Raw genomic sequence first — 19,288 nt, 5'->3', positions numbered from 1 at the left:
AGTCTAACTTGGAAGACACAACTCACTCTTTCAGGGTACAGGAAAACCTGAGGTAACAGGTTTTGCCTAATGGCCAGGACATCCTGGCAGTACATTAGTGTAACCCTACTAGCATCCTCTACTGGAGAATAGTGTTAGACTGAAATCCCTATCAGTCCTATACAACACAGCTAAAAATAAAGGATTTTGAGACCTGAAGCCCAAAATATATGGAGGGGTGCAGTTGCCCCACCTCTCAACTAGAGGCTGTGGGGGAAAAAACTTTTTGTGCAAGGGTAACCATAAGTAGCACAGCACAGCACTCTCACCTTCTTGTGCTGATTCTCAGCCAGGGCTGCCTGCTCCCTCAGGGAGTGGATACGGTTCAGCAGCTCTTGTTTGCCCTCCAAAGCATCATCCAGGTTCTGCTCTAGAATGTCTTTCTGCACCTGGACAAGTGAGACATGCTTATTTGAGAAGCTGCTCTCCATACCAATCTCATCACTCCTGGCCAGTGAAGAATTGACACATGTGAAACATATAAATGTGGCAGTTAGAAGTATGAAGATTTGCCTCCTCCAATTAGAGCCACCACAATCAAGCTACAAATGTCAAGGAAGATGGTGCCATTGCAAGAGACTTATGCAATGCAAATCTGCCTATTAACACACCCAAAGCCTATTCCACCACAAACATAAATTGCAGGAGTAGGGACCATTTCCCATTCCCAAACTACAGCAGGCCACAGTCTTCCATTATTTTATTTTAAAAACACACATATGAGTCGATGGAAATCTACTTCTGCTTGTGAATTTTGAAATATCAGTTTTTAAAGTGGTTCTGGTGGGTCTGGGACTTTTTTAAAGCAAAACTGTTGCTCTTCTAAGACTTCAGGAATAGCAGTTCGCAGTTTGAGACTCTTTGAGGGACAATTTTTGATTCCAAACTTTAGGGGTGTGCATAGGTCACATGGTCCACAGATGCTATTTTGCCCATATTTGCTATTCCTGTTCTTACACCAACCAACTTGCTGGTGTCTCCCAAAGAATCTTCAGAACTGTAATTAATGAGGTTCCTAAGAAATACAGGTTGAGTCTCCCTTATCCAAAATGCCTGGGACCAGAATTGGTTTAGATTTTGGAATACTTGTATTTGCATATATGCACATAATGAGGTATCTTAGAGATGGGACCCAAGTCTACACAAAATTCATTTATATTTCATATACCCCTTATACACATAGCCCGAAGGTAATTTTACACAATACTTTTTATAAGTGTATTCATGAAGGACAGGTTGCTTACCTGTAACAGTATTTCTTCGAGTGGTCATCTGCGAATATATACAAATGGGTTGTACTGCGCCTGCGCAGTGCTGTTCGGAAATTTCTAGATTCACTGGGCAAAGTTAACTTTGCAACTTTTAGCAATTTTTTTGGCGGTAATGCCGCCCATCCATTATAAAGCCCCTGCGTTCCCGCTCTTTTCCCAGTTCCGTAATTTACGCTACGTGAGCGACATGAAAATGAGCCAATGTAGAGCAGGACACTGAGGGGAGGACGGGCGGGATTTGTATGTATTCGCAGATGACCACTCGAAGAAATACTGTTACACGTAAGCAACCTGTCCTTCTTCTTCATGGTCTCTGCGAATCATACAAATGGGTTGAGACTGACAAGCTTAGGTCAGAGGCGGAGGGAGTGTCATGAGACCAAGTAAGGTTCAACAAATGTGTTTATTATCCACAATAAATTATTTGAACCAAGAAAAACTGTGTCAGTCAATCATTTTTTGGTACCTCCATAAATAGCACTTAACCTGTGTAAGGTATAAGGCACACATATAACAGAAGAGGTCATGCAAGACCTATGTAAACCATCAGAATGTTGCAACAAGCCGATTGGCAAAGAAAAACACTCCCTTTAGAACATGTAAACCAATGGAAATACATATTTGACACAAAAACACAAGGAAAATGCAGTGCAATCAATGTAACCCTGAGACCAACACTGCCCTTCCATAGGCTGCATCCCGTTTGGCTCTGGTGTCCAGCCTATAGTGCTTAATGAAAGTCAAAGGCTGGGACCAAACAGCAGCTTTGCAAGCATCCTCCAAGGGGACCCCAGTCAAGAATGCGGAGGATGCTGCTACCGCCCTAGTTGCATGAGACCGAACCCTGGCTGGGAGCGGTCTGCTCAACAGTTCATAGCAGAGGTGGATGGTACCAGCCACCCATTTGGAAAACCTCTGCGCAGATACAGGCAGTCCTTTCTTCGGTTCCGAGTAGCATTGAAAAAGTCTCTCGGAACGACTCGAACCCACAGTTCTGTCCAAATAGAAGGCCAGAGCCCTCCAAACGTCCAAGGTGTGCAGACTGCGTTCGACCTCAGTGGTCGGGTTCGAAGCCAGGGTAGGTAATACAATGTCTTGGCACATGTGGAAAGCAGACACCACCTTAGGCAAGAAGGTGATGTCGGTACGGAGGACAACCTTATCCCTATGGAACCTAAGGAAAGGCTGGTCCCTCCACAAGGCACAGAGTTCACCCGCATGGCAGGCAGAAGTGATGGCCACAAGGAAGGCAGTTTTCCAAGTCAACAGTCTCAAGTCCGTTGTGGCCATCGGTTCAAAGGGCTTGGATTGTAGGGCAGACAACACAGCATCCAGGCTCCAAGCCAGGGTTGGTACCGAGACTGGGGGATGGAGGTTGCCACAACATCTCAGGAAACTCTTGACAAGACAGTCCCTGAAAAAAGAAAGTTTGCCATCAAACTGAAAATGTGAACAGATGGCAGAAAGTTAGCACTTAATGGACGTGAGGCAGAGCCCCGCATCCAACAGCGCCATCAGAAACTCCAGCACTATTGGAGTCATCACCTGGGCTGGAAAGAGGCCCCTGTCAGAGAGGAACAACAGGAACTTCTTCCATTTGGAAGTGTAGGACCTCTGGGTGGATGGTTTCTGGGCAGCCAGGATCACCGTCCGTACCGAGGCAGGTAGCGAGGCTAGGGACGGAGCCTCCAAGCCACCAACGGAAGGCACTCGATGTCCGAGTGTCAAACCTGCCCGTTCTGGATTGTGAGGAGGTTGGGACGGAACTCAAGGCGAAGAAGGTCTCTCCTGGAGAGGTGGAGCAGAGATGGGAACCATGGCTGCCTCGACCACCACGGCGTGATCAGGATGGCATCCAAGTGGTCCGCTGTCATCTTGGACACGCCCCTGGTGATCAGTGGAAACAGAGGGAAGGCGTAGAGCATCTCTCCTGACCAAGCGAAGCTGAACACGTCTCCAAGGGATTTCTCGCTGCACGCCCGGGAGCAGAACTGGGAACAGTGGCTGTTGCGAGCGGTTGCGAAAAGGTCAATCCGGGGAGTTCCCCATCGATGAAAAAGGTCGCTCTGGCTGAGGCGGAGAAAAAGGCATGCCAACGCAGACATTGTGGGAGTCTAGCCACCATCGTAGGGAATGGGCAACGGGCCTCAGGATGGTGAGCCACTGGAAGGTTGATCCTCCCAGGAACCATGACTGGAGCGGTCAGGATCGAAGTCTTGCCCATGGGGTGACAAAGGTTGTCAAGGCCATGTGTCCCAGGGCTACCTGGCTGTCCCTGGTCCTCACCCTTCTGTGAGTTAAGCAGATCTCGACGGCGGAGGAGAGAGCCTGGAAACGGTCCGGAGGGAGATAGGCGACGCAATCTTCGGAATCGAGGATGGTGCCAATGAACTTGACTTGCCTGGATGGAGTGAGGTGAAACTTCTCCATGTTGATGACGAGCCCAAGAGATGACAGAAGACTCAAAGCGAACTCGACCCCTTCTTGCAGCTCCTCCACGGAGGGAGCTGCAAAGAGCCAATCGTCTAAATAAGGAAAGACTCTGAGGCCTTGCTGGTGAAGGTACGCTACGACCGAAGCCATACACTTGGTGAAGACTCTCGGTGCTTTGGAGAGGCCGAAGGGCAGAACATTGTAGTGGTACATGTCGAGGCCGATGGCAAAGGCGAGAAATCTCCTGTGGCTGTCCCAAATCCCCACATGGAAATAGGTGTCCTTCAGGTTGATGGTCGCGAACCAGAGCCCCTGATGCAACAAGGGAAGGATGGAAGCAAGGGTTACCATATGGAACCGACGATAGAGGAGAAAGTCATTAAGATCTCTCAAGTCCAGGATGGGTCTGATGCCTCAATAAGCTTTTGGTACTGTGAAATATCTTGAAAAGAAACATGTAAGGGCTAGATCAGGGTCAACAGGCGAGATCACCCCTTTAGCGAGCAATATGTGTACTTCGTCGAGAAGGGTGTCTGAGGGGACGGTGGAAACAACGGCTCCAGTTGGTTGGAGCTCTCTGAACTCGAGGGCATAACCCCTACAGACTATGTTCAAAACCCATGAGTCAGTGGTGATCAATGCCTAGATGTTACCAAAGGGCTTCAATCTGTCCAGGAAAGAAGAGGAGGGAGGCGGGACGAAGCATGCAGGGACCCTTCCAAACCTCTTCTTGTCCTGGTCGGTGTCCTGCTGGCGATTCTTTCGGTACCGTGCAGGAGTGTTGCGCCGGCCAGAGGAGGAGGAAGACTGGGAGGGGTAGCGCATGGTAGAAAGGGCATGGTAGATAACCCAGACACCTGTGGCACGGTAGACCTCGGTGAAGCAGGAGTCCCAGACAACTGAGGCAAGGCAGAAGGAGAGGCCAGCACCCTCACAGCTTCCGAGTGCTCACGGCAAGGCTTCTTGTGGGACTCGCCCAAAGACTTGAACGACTTGCGACCGGGATCGGCACCATCACCGGACTGTTTATAATAATAATAATAAAAAAACCTTTATTTATATACCGCCTTTCCACAATAATCAAAGCGGTTCACAAGCGGTTCAATACAATTACACCGTACATCGAATACAAAATAATTAAAACCACGAGTACATAGTCTTCTTAGAGCTAGCCGGGTCTGAAGAGCCCACAGATGGCTTGGCTTTCTTGGCATGGGATGGAGGAATGTCGGTAGCGACCTCGGCATATGTCTCCTCTTTTTTTAAGTCTTAGCGCTAGATTCTGCCTTTTTTTCTTTCTTGTCTGGCGGAGGAGCTGACTTGTGAACTCTGGTGTCTTAGCCTTATCCTTCTTGTCCTTCTTGCTGGACGAAGATTTGGAAGCTGAGGCCTCGGCCACGGTGGTCTTCTTGACCTCGGTTCCAACGGCCTTAGCGGTGGATGAGGACGGTTTGGAGGATGAGCCCTCAGTCCCGGTCGTTTTGTGGGGACACTTCGAGAGTTTGGTGGTGGCACTGGGTTCTTCTGAACCGCGGGCCACTTGGAGGACAGCACTGGGCACCATGGGCCACAACAGGACTCGATGCAGAGGTCATACTGGATGGGCTACCAGCGGCAGAAACGGCGGAAGCTGAGGCCGAGGCCACAGGGGCTGAAGCAGGGCGGGCGACCTCTTCCTGCGGTTGAAGAATTGCAGTAGTCAGGCGGGACTCACGGTTCTTCCGGGCCTGGGAGGTCATCGACTTGCAGAGCGGGCAAGCCTTGGTGTCATGGTTCTTCCCGAGGCACAGAAGGCAAGAAGAGTGCGGGTCCTGAACGGGAACCTTCCCGCCACAGACATCGCACTTTTTAAATGGTGCTGGAGACATCAAGGAAAAATCGTTGAGTGAAATCGAAAGCCGAAAGCGAAGTCAGACAAGCCGAATGGTCAACAATACATGGTGGGGGTCAGAAAAATCATAGTCAAAAATCGGTCTGAAGTAAAAAATACAGTGATTAAGCAGAAGAGCACAAGCGAAGTTCCCTGAAGCAGCTAACGTGGCGGAAAAAATGAACTGGGAAAAGAGCGGGAACTCAAGGGCTTTATAATGGATGGGTGGAGTTACCGCCAAAAAAGTTGCTAAAAGTTGCAAAGTTAACTTTGCCCAGTAATTCTAGAAGTTTCCTAACAGCATTGCACAGGCGCAGTACAACCCATTTGTATGATTCGCAGAGACCACAAAGAAGAAACAAAGTTTGTATACACGGAACCATCAGAAAGCTAATTTGTAATTGTCTGAGCTGCCCATGCAAAAAGTTTTGATTTCTGGAGTATTTCAGATTTTGGAATTCCAGATAAAGGAGATTCAACCTGTATCTGTTAGCGATATGTACACACACACATACAAACGGCAGTTCCTAAGATTACTGAAGAACATTCATGAATGTGAAATCAGCTTAGAGGTGCAGAATGTGAGTGCTAACCATATAACTCTGTGCCTAGACATAGGTTTGGAGATTTCTTTTACCACACTGAAGGTCTCCAGCTCCACAAGTGACTTGAGACGCTCATTCTCTTCTCTCAATATCAGAAGCTCATCTTGTAGCTGTAGTTCCTCAGCAGTCTTTGGAGAACTCTCTCTTTCACAGTAGGTTGACACCTGGGCTCGCTGCAGTTCCTGCTTCATCAGGTAGAGCTGGCATTCACAGGATCAAGGAAAGAGGGAAAGAAGCAGTGGTCAAGGTGAATGGCACTGAAGAACATTTGTAAAACAGTTTGTTATACTCAGTGTGGCATGTTGAATCATCTAAGGCAGGGGTGGGCAACTGTGAGCTTCCAGAAGTTTATTTGTTGTGTTTTGGTTTTTTGCCTACATTTCCCCCTAGCCAACAGAGCAAAGAGTTATGGGAGCTTAAATCCAAAAGCATTTGGATAGCCAACAGTTGCTCACACTGGTCTAAGGTTTTGGTTTACAAGTACAATCAAGCACTGTTCCTGTTTGGGTATTGATTTAACAGAAACTGAGCCAAAACACTGCCAGCAAGAAGCAAGTTAGAGGCATTAATATGCTCAGGAAAACAGTGCAGCATCAGAAGTAAATAAGTAAGTAAGTAAATAAATAAATAAAACAGCTCAAAATTAGAACAAAATGGAACATCCTAGTTGTCATGGAATGTTGTGTATAGTCAGTTGAAAAAGATAAATGGGAAAGTGTGAAGTGTGTGTCTGTGTGTGTTCGTGTGCATGTATATGTATGTGTATATATGTGTATATCCCCTCCTCCATAAACATTTTACAGCTTCTTCTAATGCTGGAAGAGAACATAGCTAGCTCAAAGAAGTCTGAACTGAAGGACTCTTTCTAAGAGATGAGGATACACTATCATGTTTTGTTCTAGCTTCCACTTGTAATCTCTAACTGTGATTGCTAACTTATTTATGTTCTGCAAGAGCACTAGAATAACAGCAATGGCAAAGTCAATCACAGCACATGAAGAAAGAGAAAAGGGTGGGAAATTCTAAAGAAATTATAATCACCCAGAGGCTCCTTTAGCCTACTATTCAGGCTCAGCCTAACATTTAAGCTGAGAGCATGGAAAAATGTCTATGTTTAACCACTAACAAAAGATTATGGGTGCACCTACATTGTTGAAATAATGCAGTTTGATACCACTTTGCTGTAGCTCCATCCTACAGAATCCTGGGGTTTGTAGTTGTACAAGGTCTTTAGTCTTCCCTGCCAAAGAGTGTTGGGGCCCCAAAAGGTACAAATCCCAGTAGCAATTGATGATAGTCGGTGATGTTTGATCTGATTCTGCCCTTTTGCCCTTCTGACTTTTGTTCCAATAACTGTACTGTTTTGATCATATTATCTCAGTATTTATATTTTTATTATATTTTATACTGGTCAATGACAGAATAAATTATTGATTGATTGATTGATTGATTGATTGATTGATTGATACAAATCTCAGGATTTTATAGGCTGGAGTCATTGGCAGTTAAAGTGGTGTTACACTGCATTATTTCTATAGAGTAAATGCACCCTATGAGGATTTCAACAAAATGTATAATCACTGATGGCAGACAATCATGGCTTACAGGACTAGCTGACCTCCATGCCTTACCATACCTCTTCCTGTAGACTCTGGCATCGAGTGATGGCCAGGTCCTTCTCCTGCAGAGCACTGCTGTACCGTAAAGAGAGGCCATAAAGTTCATCCTTAAGCTTGAGGGCCTCGTGGAAATGAGTACTGAGTTCCCTCTTCATGCGATTACACTCAGCCTCAATGCCCTGCAGGCTTTCAGCCTGGGCTTCCAGTCGGGCTGTGTCCTCCTTCAGTTTCCGGCAGTGATGGAGCAGGGACACTTTTTGCCGCTTCTCCTGGCTTAGCTCCTCCTGGAGACTGCTCACTGCCTTGGCCAAGCACTCTGTCAGCTGGGAGCTCTCAATCAGGTCTAGGGGAAAGGAAAGAACATTTAGACCCCTCTCCAATAGCAACAGCAATATCATTTACTTCACTATACCGCTTAATAATGAACTCAGCACTCGCTAAGCAGTTTACAATCTGTAAGCCAATTACCCCCAACAAGCTGGATACACATTTTATTGACCTACAAAAGGAGGGAAGGCTGAGTCAACATTAAAGCCCTGGGATCAAACTCACAACGTTGTGGTTGCAGTGCCCATTTAACCACTGCACCACCTGGGCTCCCTCTCCAGCTCCAGAATCTGATACACTAAGGCTTCTGTCTCAGGTGGCAGACTTCTGGCACTACTGAAAGGCAGCAAATAAGTTATTTATTATATTTTTACTACCAGGAGGAGAGTGTGTAGGAGAGGTTGTAAAATAATTACTATGTATAGAAGGGAGATAATTTTTATTATCTGCCTCAGGTGTCAAAACATCTTGAGCCAGTTTTGCCCAATAAACTAAGGACTTGCTCTAGATTTATTACTGGATATAGGAAACAACACTACATATAGCTGCCATCTATTAATATGTATTAAAATCTCCTGGAACATAGAACAACATCTGAAGTCAAAGAAACATAAATAAATAGGTCTGGTATTATTTTGGCTTCTGAGAAGGTTACTAGTGTCTGCTCAATAAAATTAAAATATTCCTCTCTATTCCTGCCACAAGGCATGCCAGCACCAGTGTTCTCTGGTCATATTGTTGTTGGATGCCTTCAAGTTGTTTCCAACACTAAGGTGAACCTATCACAGGGTTTTCTTGGCAAGATTTGTCCAGAGTGGAGTTTGCCACCCTCTGAAGCTGAGAGAATTAAAATTAAATGAGAGAGTGCAACGTGGCAAAGGTCACCCAGTGAGTTTCCATGGCCAAGCAGGGATTTGAACCCTGGTCTCCAGACTCGTAGTCCAATGCTCTAACCACCACATCATTCTGGCTCCTCTAGTCCTGCCCATCAATGAGACAGTACATAAGGTTTACAACTCTGGGATGGAAGGTACTCTCAAATTGCCCATTCTACCCAGAAGCAAGCATTACATAGAAATAGGTTCTGTGCTGGGAGTGGAAATGCTCACCACTGAAATGGTTGTGGTCTATTGAAGGCTCCAAACCAGTGATCAGCACATAAATATCAGGATTGTGCAGTTTCAGACTTTCCAGGAAAGCAAGGGCTCCATTTTTCCCACGGGATTTCAAGAGATCCAGCATGTGACCTGAAAATGTTTTTTAAAAACAATGTAAGGTGATGGGACTGGGAAGCCTCACATGGGAGAAATTGGAAGGTTTGTCCTGCTCAGAGAGAAAAGCATACATCGTGTTTCTTACAAGGAACACAACACCTATTTAAATGTCTATCAGTGGCTAGCCTTCATTCCAAAAGGTAGCACTATTGATTTGTTAGCAAGGGTAGCCACAACTCTCTCTTGCTCCCAGGTTACTAGTAGAGGTCATCTTGTGAATGGAAACTAACTTGCGCCCCCCCCCCCCCACTGAAATTTAGTACTTCTCTGCTATCTGCCTATAAGTGAGGATCTCTATGAGCAATTATCTCTATGAGCTTGATTATGTAATAATCACCCCCACTCCCAATTAATTCTTAAGTAAAAGAGCAATGAGGAAACATTTGTTTATTCCAGAAATGGGTGGATTGCCACACCCTACACCGAGACTGCTCACCCACTCTCATGGCACTGTTGGTGAACTGAGGGTTGTGGAGCACCTCTTCCTCATCCAGCTGGCCAAACACCTTGGCTTGGCGCAAATAGGGGGTAAGACGGCTAGGGCATACAGCCCGCACAATCCTGTAGCGATGGCTGTCCACCATCTCCCATAGACGCTCCTCATCCATGTCACGGAGCTCTTGATCTACCAGACTGGGGTCATCTGCTCCTGCCTCTGCCATAATGAGAACCTGGAAGGAGAAGAGACATTTATACTTTTGGAAGAACAGAAATCCAAAACATTTGAAGGTCTAATCTGCACTGCAGAAATAATGCAATTTGACACTGCTTTAACTGCCATGGCTCAATGCTATGACATTCTGGGAGTTGTAATTTTGTGAGATTTTTAGTCTTCTCTGTCAAAGAGTTCTGGTGCCACAACAAACTACAGTACAAATCCCACAATTCCATAGCATGGAGCCATGGCAGTTAAAGTTGTGTTAAACCACATTATTTCTGCACTGCAAAGTACACTTAAAACAGCTTTCCTTGAGCTAGTGCCCTCCTACAAATCCCAGTCAGCCTAGCTAATTTGGCCAATGGCATGGAAAAATGGGATTTGCAGGCCAAAACCAAGGGACCAAATTAGGGAAAGCTTCTCTAAGGGATTGCATTCCATTATCACAGTTTTTGTTTCAAAATGACACATATTATAGCTGCTTATAGTTGACCTCTTGAATCTATTACCAGATTTGAGTTGACATATAGGCCATTCTACTTCATTCAATGGGTCTATTCTAGTAAGAAGTAAAAATTTCAATAAACTGCAATTCCCAGGATTCCATAGGATGGAACTGTGACAGTTAAAGCAGTGTCAAACAGCATTAATTCTGCAGTGTGGCAGCAGCCTAAGAGACTGTAGACTATAGAATCATAGAATCAAAGAGTTAGAAGAGACTACATGGGCCATCCTGTCCAACCACCTGCCATGCAGGAACTCCCTATCAAGGCATCCCCGACAGCCTCTGTTAAAGATCTCCAAGGAAGGAGACTCCACTACACTCCGAGGGAGTGTGCTCCACTGTCGAACAGCCCTTATTGTCAGAAAGTTCCTCCTAATGTTGAGGTGGAATCTCTTTTCCTGCAGTTTGCATCCACTGTTCCGCATTCTAGTCTCTGGCGCAGCAGAAAACAAGCTTGCTCCCTCCTGAATATGACATCCCTTCAAATATTTAAACAGGGCTATCATATCATCTCTTAACCGTCTCTTTTCCAGGCTAAACATACCCAGCACCCTAAGGCATTCCTCATAGGGCACGGTTTCCAGATCCTTCACCATCTTAGTTGCCCTTCTTTAGTCACACTCCAGTTTCTCCACATCCTTTTTGAATTGTGGTGCCCAGAACTGGACACAGTATTCCAGGTGAGGCCTGACCAAGTGTTATGAAAAGCTGACACAATTATAATTAACAGCAGTTAATGATAACACCAAATCCTGCCTTCTTACTGGTTTTTTTGAGGCTCATAATAAAGATCTGCATACTAATGAACTAAGCATTCAGAGGGTAGGCATATTGCAGGTAGATGCGATTATAGGTGATTGGACATAAATACAGGAACTTTAAATTGGAAAAAAAATTGGCATGAAACACTGTGGGATTTGGCCCTGATAGATAAACTAAGCAGCAATTGAACACAGAAAATTATCACAGATACCTTACACCACTAGGAACAAGATTATTTTCACCCTCTGTCTATGCAAAGAAATCTGTGGAGAGAATTAATAGGAAAAATATAAGTAAGGACAATACACATAGATTACCTATAACAAAATAATATTAGTATGACAAACTAGGTATTAAATAAAGCAATATGTTTGTTGTGCTTTTATTCTAAATTATCCCTTTTGTTCTATTGCATGATAAATTAAAATTATTTTAAAAGAGACAGTGCTGAGCAGTCTCTTTTAAGGAGACAACAGGCCAGAGGGCTGAATTCAAGTTTCCAGTGGGAAAGTGCTTTGGTGCCCTTTTGTTCCTCTCCATGGATAGCAGAAATAGAATTCACTGTTGCAGATGCCCTAAATGTAATGATTTGCCCAACAAGAGCAGACTATTTGCATCAGTGGAACTTACATGAAATCTGACTTATCAAGTTGTCATTGATTAAATGGGTCTATTCTAACTTCAACTAACTATTGGATTTAGGCCGATATATTTATATTTGTTTGCTTTTGCATCAAATAGAGGTAACAGAATCTGTGTGTGTATATAGTATAAATATTATATACAAAACACAGTTTTTACAGTGTTTGACAAACAGAGCATGAACAAATATTTCAAATATGATTGCAAGACTCAAGAAATAACTTTATTAAACCAAGTCACACAGGTTGAGTGAGCCTAAGGATAGATCATTTGCCATTGCAACTGCTGTTGGCAGACCATTCTCTCTCTCTTTCTTTTTAGGCTGTTAACAAAGGGTTAGAGTTGGTTGATGTTTCATCAGTGGGAGCTCATGGTTAGGAAATGGATTTCTGAGAGGATTGGAATCCAACTGTCCACATGCCAAAAGAATATGAAGTCACTATGGGGTTTCCAGGAAACACCAGGATTTTCCCCTGACTGCTTAGTTTAAAGCAAAATTGGGTTAAGAGTAGAAAGCATGGATTCTCCCTGGAAGCAATTATATGTCATCAGGACTGCCATCAGATTGAGTATGGTGTTTTTCATCAGTTTAGACTAGCCCTTGAACCAATTAATTGAATACCCAGATATTTTACTAGAATTATTAATCAACTGCATCAAAATAGGGATCAATTGTTGGGGCTTTGAAATGAATAACAAAAGAGCATCTGCAAAAAAGCTCCCTACATAATCCGCCCCGCACTCTTAGAACATCGCGGAAGAATTTGTTGGAATTACACACAACCAGACTAACTTCCACTTCCCAGAAAGCCTTTACTGCAGCTGCTCCAAAACTCTGGAACAGTCTCCCAGAAGAGATCCATCTCACTACCTCCTTGGAGGCCTTTCAGAGGGCAGTTAAGATGGATCTCTTCCGGTGAACTTATCCACCTGATTTCTTATAAGACATAGTCTTCTACCTCTTGGACCTAGACTGAAACATCTCTCTCCTCTTTTGCTTTGATAGTATCATTTTAATTGCTATCTATTTTTATATTCTATTGTACTATACTGCTGTTTTTATTGTTGTGATTTGTTTTTGTATATTGTATTGGGTTGTAATCCTGCCTTGATCTACCTGGGAGAGGTGGGAAAATACAAATAAATTATTATTATTATTATTATTATTATTATTATTATTGTAAACAAACACTGCAAATTCCTTAAGTCCACAATGCTTTCTTATCACAAGGAAGCAATACCAGAAGGTATTGTCACATTGTTGTTGCTGTTGTTGTTATTGTTGTTGTGTGCCTTCAAGTCATTTCTGATTGATCACGACCCCATCACAGGGTTTTCTTGGCAAATTTCTTCTGGGGGGGTTTGCCATTATCCTCTGAGGCTGAGAGAGTGTGACTTACCCAAGGTCACCCAGTGGGTTTTTACATGGCAGAGCCAGGGCTTTGGTCTCCAGAGTCATTATTAAATGCTCAAACCACTATGCCATGCTGTGTCAGTGTTCTCTCTAGGGAGAGAATATATACTAGGGTTCAAATCCATGCTCATCCATGGAATCCCACTGGGTGATCTTTAGCAAGTCCCACTCTCTCAGACTCAGAAGAAGACAATGACAAACCTCCCTGGAATAAATCTTGCCAAGAAAACCCTGTGATAGATCACCATAAGTCAGAAATGACTTGAAGACGCCACAACAAATAACAACAGCAGTGTGATTCTTTTATGGGCCACAGTAAGATACCAAACATACCTCACATGCCAAAGGCACTGAAGGGAAAAAAGGCAATGAATTTCCATAGAAGTGGTAAAGAGTAAAACATTCTCATACCATTTAAATATTTTCCAAGGACTTTCTTCTACCTTCATGGTTCAATGACCAGGAAGTGGCAGAGAGCAATGTTGCAGCTATTTACAACAATTTAAGGAGTTCACAGAGTACAACTGGGTCAAGAATCATATTGATATGCATTTCTATTTTTTGCCTAGAAATGTTTTGCCAACCTGGGAAAACTGTAGTTTTGAGGGAGAAAGGCTGAGGAGAAACTAAAGTACCTGGGCCATAGCATTGCAGGCTGAGATGAAATGTGGGCTAAGATGAAATGTTCTGTCAAAACTGTACCATTAAAAGACTTCTGTGTTGACCATTCACAGGAATTTAGACAGGTACTAAATTATTAAGCACTGACAGCAGTTATGTTCTCCCAGGAATAATGAAGACTGGCTGAAATCTATCCTGTGCACATGTACTTGGGAGCATGCTACACTGAACACATGAAGGACACTTATCCCCCCCCTTTTTTTTTAAATAGAAAATATATTTATTTAAAATTTATCACATAGACATATACAAACAACCCATCCACTTTCTCCTCCCCCTTTAAAATAAGAATTGCTGCTTGTTCTCCATTTAGTTTCTTAAATGATAACATTTACCTCCACCTAACGCTTCTAAATTCCTTTTCTAAACTAATTATCGTAATATTAATATTATTCCACATTCACTCCATTTACTATTTAACAACAACAGCAAGATACACTTTCAACATACACACACACAAGGTCTTACGTAAACACACAAAAGAGGCAGAAATCAATTGCCCGGTTATGGAACCCCACAGCACTAATATCCCCTTTTAATTGTTTAACATAATATATAAATGGTTTCCATTGTTCCATAAATAGTTCCATTTGTTTTCCTTTCATTAAGGTAGTCAATTTGTTCATTTGAGACATTTCTGTAACTTTTCCAAACCAGTCCATACATGTTAGAATTTCACTGGTTTTCCATTTTCTTGCTGGAATCAGTCTTATTGCCATTACTAAATAACATATTAAATTTCTATATTTTGTTCCTTTTTATTATCTAGATTTATCATGTTTAGCAAATATAGCTCCGGTCTCAATCCAATCTTAAATCCCAATGTTTTTTTTTCTATTTTCTTGTTAATTCTAAACCAATATTTCTTGCATTTCCACCATTAATGAAATAAATTTCCTACATGTTCTCTACATTTCAAACATAAATTTGACATATATATGGACAGGTTGCTTACCTGTAACAGTATTTCTTCGAGTGGTCATCTGCGAATACATATATATATATATATATATATATAGTCTCAAAGAAAACATTTATAAAATAATGTACAATTGGTATATAACCCCAAACAAACTGGATACTTCTAAGTGGACATTTTGCTTGTAAGAGTCTTCATATTGAAGGATCTTGCAATGATAATGGATGAGAAAAATAATATGAACTTTCCCTGCAAATATCTGCATGTACATAAAATTAATAGCAATCAGCCTTCCCAATTTTGAAGTCCCCCTTCCACCTTAAAAACAATTCTGGTGTGCCTTCTTGGACTCTCGAGAGAGACAAAATGTATCCAACACACATTTTAAGTTGTCTTGGTTCGCTGAATCAAATCGAATTACTATAAATCTATGCAATTAACAGTATGCAAATAGCAACAACTGAGGCAAACAGCTCAACACAAGAAAATAACTTCCCGGTTCCTTTAAATATGCATTTGTTCATTAGATAGATAATACATAGAAAGATAGATTGATAGACAGATAAGACAGAGTGTAATAGAAACACAGTGTCAATATAAAAGGTTATTTAGCTACGTATCTAGAGATCTTATGCTGATTTAGGCTAGTGTCTACTCTTACTGGCAGAAGCTCTGCAGACTCATGTAGGTAAAGAAAGGTCTTTGTAAGTCATCAGATGTTGTCTGACTTGGAAGCTAAGCAGGGTCAGCCTTAGTTAATACTTGAATGGGAGACCACCAAGCAATGGCATCACCAGGAGTGGTAACTCACTTTGCCAACCCCCATTGACTTCTCCTCATACCTCAACATCCTTAGAAATGGTTTTATACTAATGTTACACATAATTCCTGTATATCACTGAATTTAATAGTAATAGTTGTGACATAAAACTAATAGCAAAATTTAAAATTATACCTTTAAATTGCAGTATCATATACACACAGCCTGAATGTACAGTGGATCCTTGTTATACGCTGGGGTTTGGTGCTACAACATTTTAAAGAGATGCAGGCGAATGCCACAGCCCATTTCTGGCAAAAGGCAGATGTCTGGGGAGCAGTGGTGTCACTCCCCCTTAGTGTGTCACTTAGTGCAGCCCTCATCCACCGCAGCCTCCTAGTGATGCCCCTGTTTCCAAGGAATACCAGATGCCATGGGCTATATTTCAGAGGCAAGAACTGGCAAAACCACCTCTGTGTATTCCTTGCTAAGAAAACCCTATAAAATTTATGGGCTCAGCACATGTCAAAAGCAACTTGAAGGCACATACATGCACACAAGGAACAATGGTAAGAACTAATCATGTAACTTTTTTCATGCAAAAATGTGTGCCCCCACTGAGCTATGCCCCATGTCCTAAGAGGCTCCCAGGCACTGACTTTTCCTACCCCATTCCTACATTCCCATCCAGATTTCTTCCCCAGAGCTGTGATTAAATGTAAAATGGTATATTTTTAGACTCCCTGGCTGGTATCTGTTCTGAGTGGGTGATATAGATCATCAGAAGAGTAAAGTTATACCGAAGTTAGATAAAGATTTATTAGACTATAACTTCTCAAATCCTTCCATCAGCATGACAACACTGAGAATTATAGTCTGAAAAATAATTCTCCCCTTGCTCTAAGGTGGACACTTGTGCCTGTCCTGATCCAAATTTTCTAAAAGAAATTTATCACTGGAGCTGGTGAGTTTCTCCATAATATGTAGCTTGCTCCCCAGTTACATTTATTGTCAGACCACTGCAGGTAGGAATGCAACAGACTCAAAGTATGAAGACACTGTTGACATTTTTCATGGCAGAATAGGATTGCAGATTAAATGTAGAGAAAGAGATGGGAACTAAAACTAGTGTGTTCCATTCTAGGAAAAGCTTGGGATTCTAGCCACAGCACCATTTCCAGACGCATTTTCCCCCTTTCATAGCACCCCATATCTGCTGCCTGAGATGGTTCTCTCACTTTGCCTAATGCCAGGGCCAGCTCTTCTCTTGCACTAGTTTCAAAGTGGGGGTTTTGTCAGGTAAAAGCAATGATAAACTCCAGGAGACATATTCAGTTCCCAAACATTTAGTTTGGGGATGAGGTTTGTGTGGCTCTTGGTATTTTGCTAAGATAGACAGCATGGTGCAGTGGTCTAACTGACCAAGACTCAGATTCTCAGATCCTCACTCAGCCATGGAAACTCACTGGGTGATCTAGGGCAAATCATTCTCTCAGCCTTAGAGGATGGCAAGGCAAACTCTCTTTGAACAAACTGTGGCAAGAAAACCCAATGATAGGTTCGCATTAGGGTCACCACAAGTTAGAAATGACTTGAAGGCTCATAACAACATGTTGCTGGAATCTGCACATTCCTTCCCAGCATAGCCAATGGTGGAAAATGCTGGGAACTGCAGACTAACATCTGTAAACTCACATGATTCTCATCCCTTATTTAATCGCTAGGTCTCCACTGCCCAATTTGCCATGGTCTCTGTACTTAAAGACCAGACTGAGTGCTTCAGGGCACTCTGAACAATTTCTTTTACCAAGGCATGATATAAAACTGCAAGGACCAGAAATATTTTAACTGCAGTTCTAAATGACTGCCTTTTCCTCCTTCAGGTCAACACACTTGATGGAAAAGCTGAAAGCAAAAGCAAAAATCCTGTTTAGTCTTACCTGATCCTGCTGATCAATGATGATGAATGTTGTTGTGGGCATACTGAAGCTCCATATCTAGAAGAGAGGGAGAGAGAGAGAGAGAGAGAGAGAGAAGGAATGGTCTTTGAAGAGCAGCAGGCAAACAGGTTTTTCAGGCAAGCCAGTCCTACTTGCCATGAAGATCTGAGGTTTTCAACAGTAGTTCCTCATGGGCATGGTGCCAGGCTAAAAGAAACATTAAGCCACCAGAGGTTGCAATATAGTCAGGCATCAACACCTGGGTAGGTCACTTCAGCTTACTTCTAGTGTGTGACAGAAACAAGAACACATCTGGATGAGAGGGCTCAGGTTCAAATTCTCCCTGGACTCCCAAGCTATGTCATTACTATGACCAAGAGCTTGGAAACCTTACTTTTTTGGACTAAATCTCTAAACCAGGCACCCAACCTGGCTACAAGCTGAAATTCTAGAATTCATTTATTGATTTATTTTAAAGCAGCATTTTCCATGCTGTGATTTTTGAACAGTTACTGCCATAAAAAAGGCCCAGGGGCCACACACGCAATCCAGGAGTTAAACTTTGCCCACCTTGTTCTGATATAATTAAAATTAAACAGTGGCAAAATCTCCTAATATTGTTATTTAGTAGATAAACTGCAGAGCTCTGAAGAGAAACAAACAGGTACGTATCAGAAATAACTGTAGTCCCTACTGCAAACCTCAAAAATACATTCTGTTCTACATGAGTTTAGATAACCTCTGTCACGGAGACAACAAATTTTGCTTCTGCAATGCTCACTTGTTACGACAAGCCTCAAGCAGCCTTTCTCAACCTGGTATTCCCCAAATGTTTTTGCTTACAGCTCTCAATCAACACAACTATTATTTATTTATTTATTTATTTATTTATTTATTTATTTATTTATTTATTTATTATAGGGTAGCTTTCAATAATGATTACAATCCTTGGTGGCTGCAACAGATACAGATCTTCTGTGGGGGAAATTGCTTTGTTTGGAGGGAAGTGCCTGTCAACATGCCTATAGGCCCAGTCAGAAGCTCCACCTAGCTTGGAGCGGAAGAGTAGGTTAAGTTACTGGAAGGAAAACCCATGATTGCATAAAGAAAAGGAGAGGGGACACAAGTAGGTTTACTCCTATGCTAGCACAATGGAGGCAGTAACAGTGAATGATGAAGAGGAACACATTTAAACAAGGAAGCATAATGCCTGTTAAAAACTAAAGCATTAATGTTGTTGTGCACCTTCAAGTTGTTTCCAACTTACGGCAACCCAATCATGGATTTTCTTGGCAAGATTTGTTCAGAGGTTTGCCATTGCCTTCCCCTGAGGCTGAGAGGATGTGACTTGCCCAAAGTTACCAAGTGGGTCTCATGGCCAAGCTGGCAATCGAACCCTGGTCATCAGTCATAGCCCAACATCCAAACCACTATAGCATGCTGGCTCTCAAAGCATTACTTGCATCAGGGACGTAGCCAAGGGGGGGTTCTTGGGGTTCGGACCCCCCCTTCCATTAGAAAAATGGTGTGTGCTGCTGCGCCGCCGCACCCAAACCCCATTATAATGGT

General features: G+C 42.9%; 1 protein-coding gene across 2 annotated transcripts in view; it reads right to left on the bottom strand.

Moving 5' to 3' along the window:
- The window catches only part of CARD14 (caspase recruitment domain family member 14), a 33,659-nt gene extending 23,553 nt beyond the window's left edge, over positions 1-10,106 (bottom strand). Inside the window, exons 1-5 of one of the 2 annotated variants that reach the window (XM_089507992.1) lie at positions 9,875-10,106; positions 9,274-9,411; positions 7,855-8,180; positions 6,251-6,418; positions 309-428 (exon numbers count right to left, since the gene is read on the bottom strand). In XM_089507992.1, coding sequence (XP_089364118.1) covers positions 309-428; positions 6,251-6,418; positions 7,855-8,180; positions 9,274-9,411; positions 9,875-10,100 — 978 coding nt within the window. In that variant the 5' untranslated portion in view covers positions 10,101-10,106. The remainder of the gene's footprint in view (positions 1-308; positions 429-6,250; positions 6,419-7,854; positions 8,181-9,273; positions 9,412-9,874) is intronic. The other variant, XM_089507986.1, reaches the window with a different exon arrangement.
- Positions 10,107-19,288: the final 9,182 nt, after the last annotated feature.

The sequence above is a fragment of the Sceloporus occidentalis genome, unplaced genomic scaffold, assembly GCF_023333645.1.
Source record: "Sceloporus occidentalis isolate IW3139 unplaced genomic scaffold, rSceOcc1.0.p SCAF_1, whole genome shotgun sequence".
Lineage (NCBI taxonomy): Eukaryota > Metazoa > Chordata > Lepidosauria > Squamata > Phrynosomatidae > Sceloporus > Sceloporus occidentalis.
The sequence above is the reverse complement of the archived record's forward strand: the minus strand, read 5'-3'. Positions and strand labels throughout refer to the sequence as shown.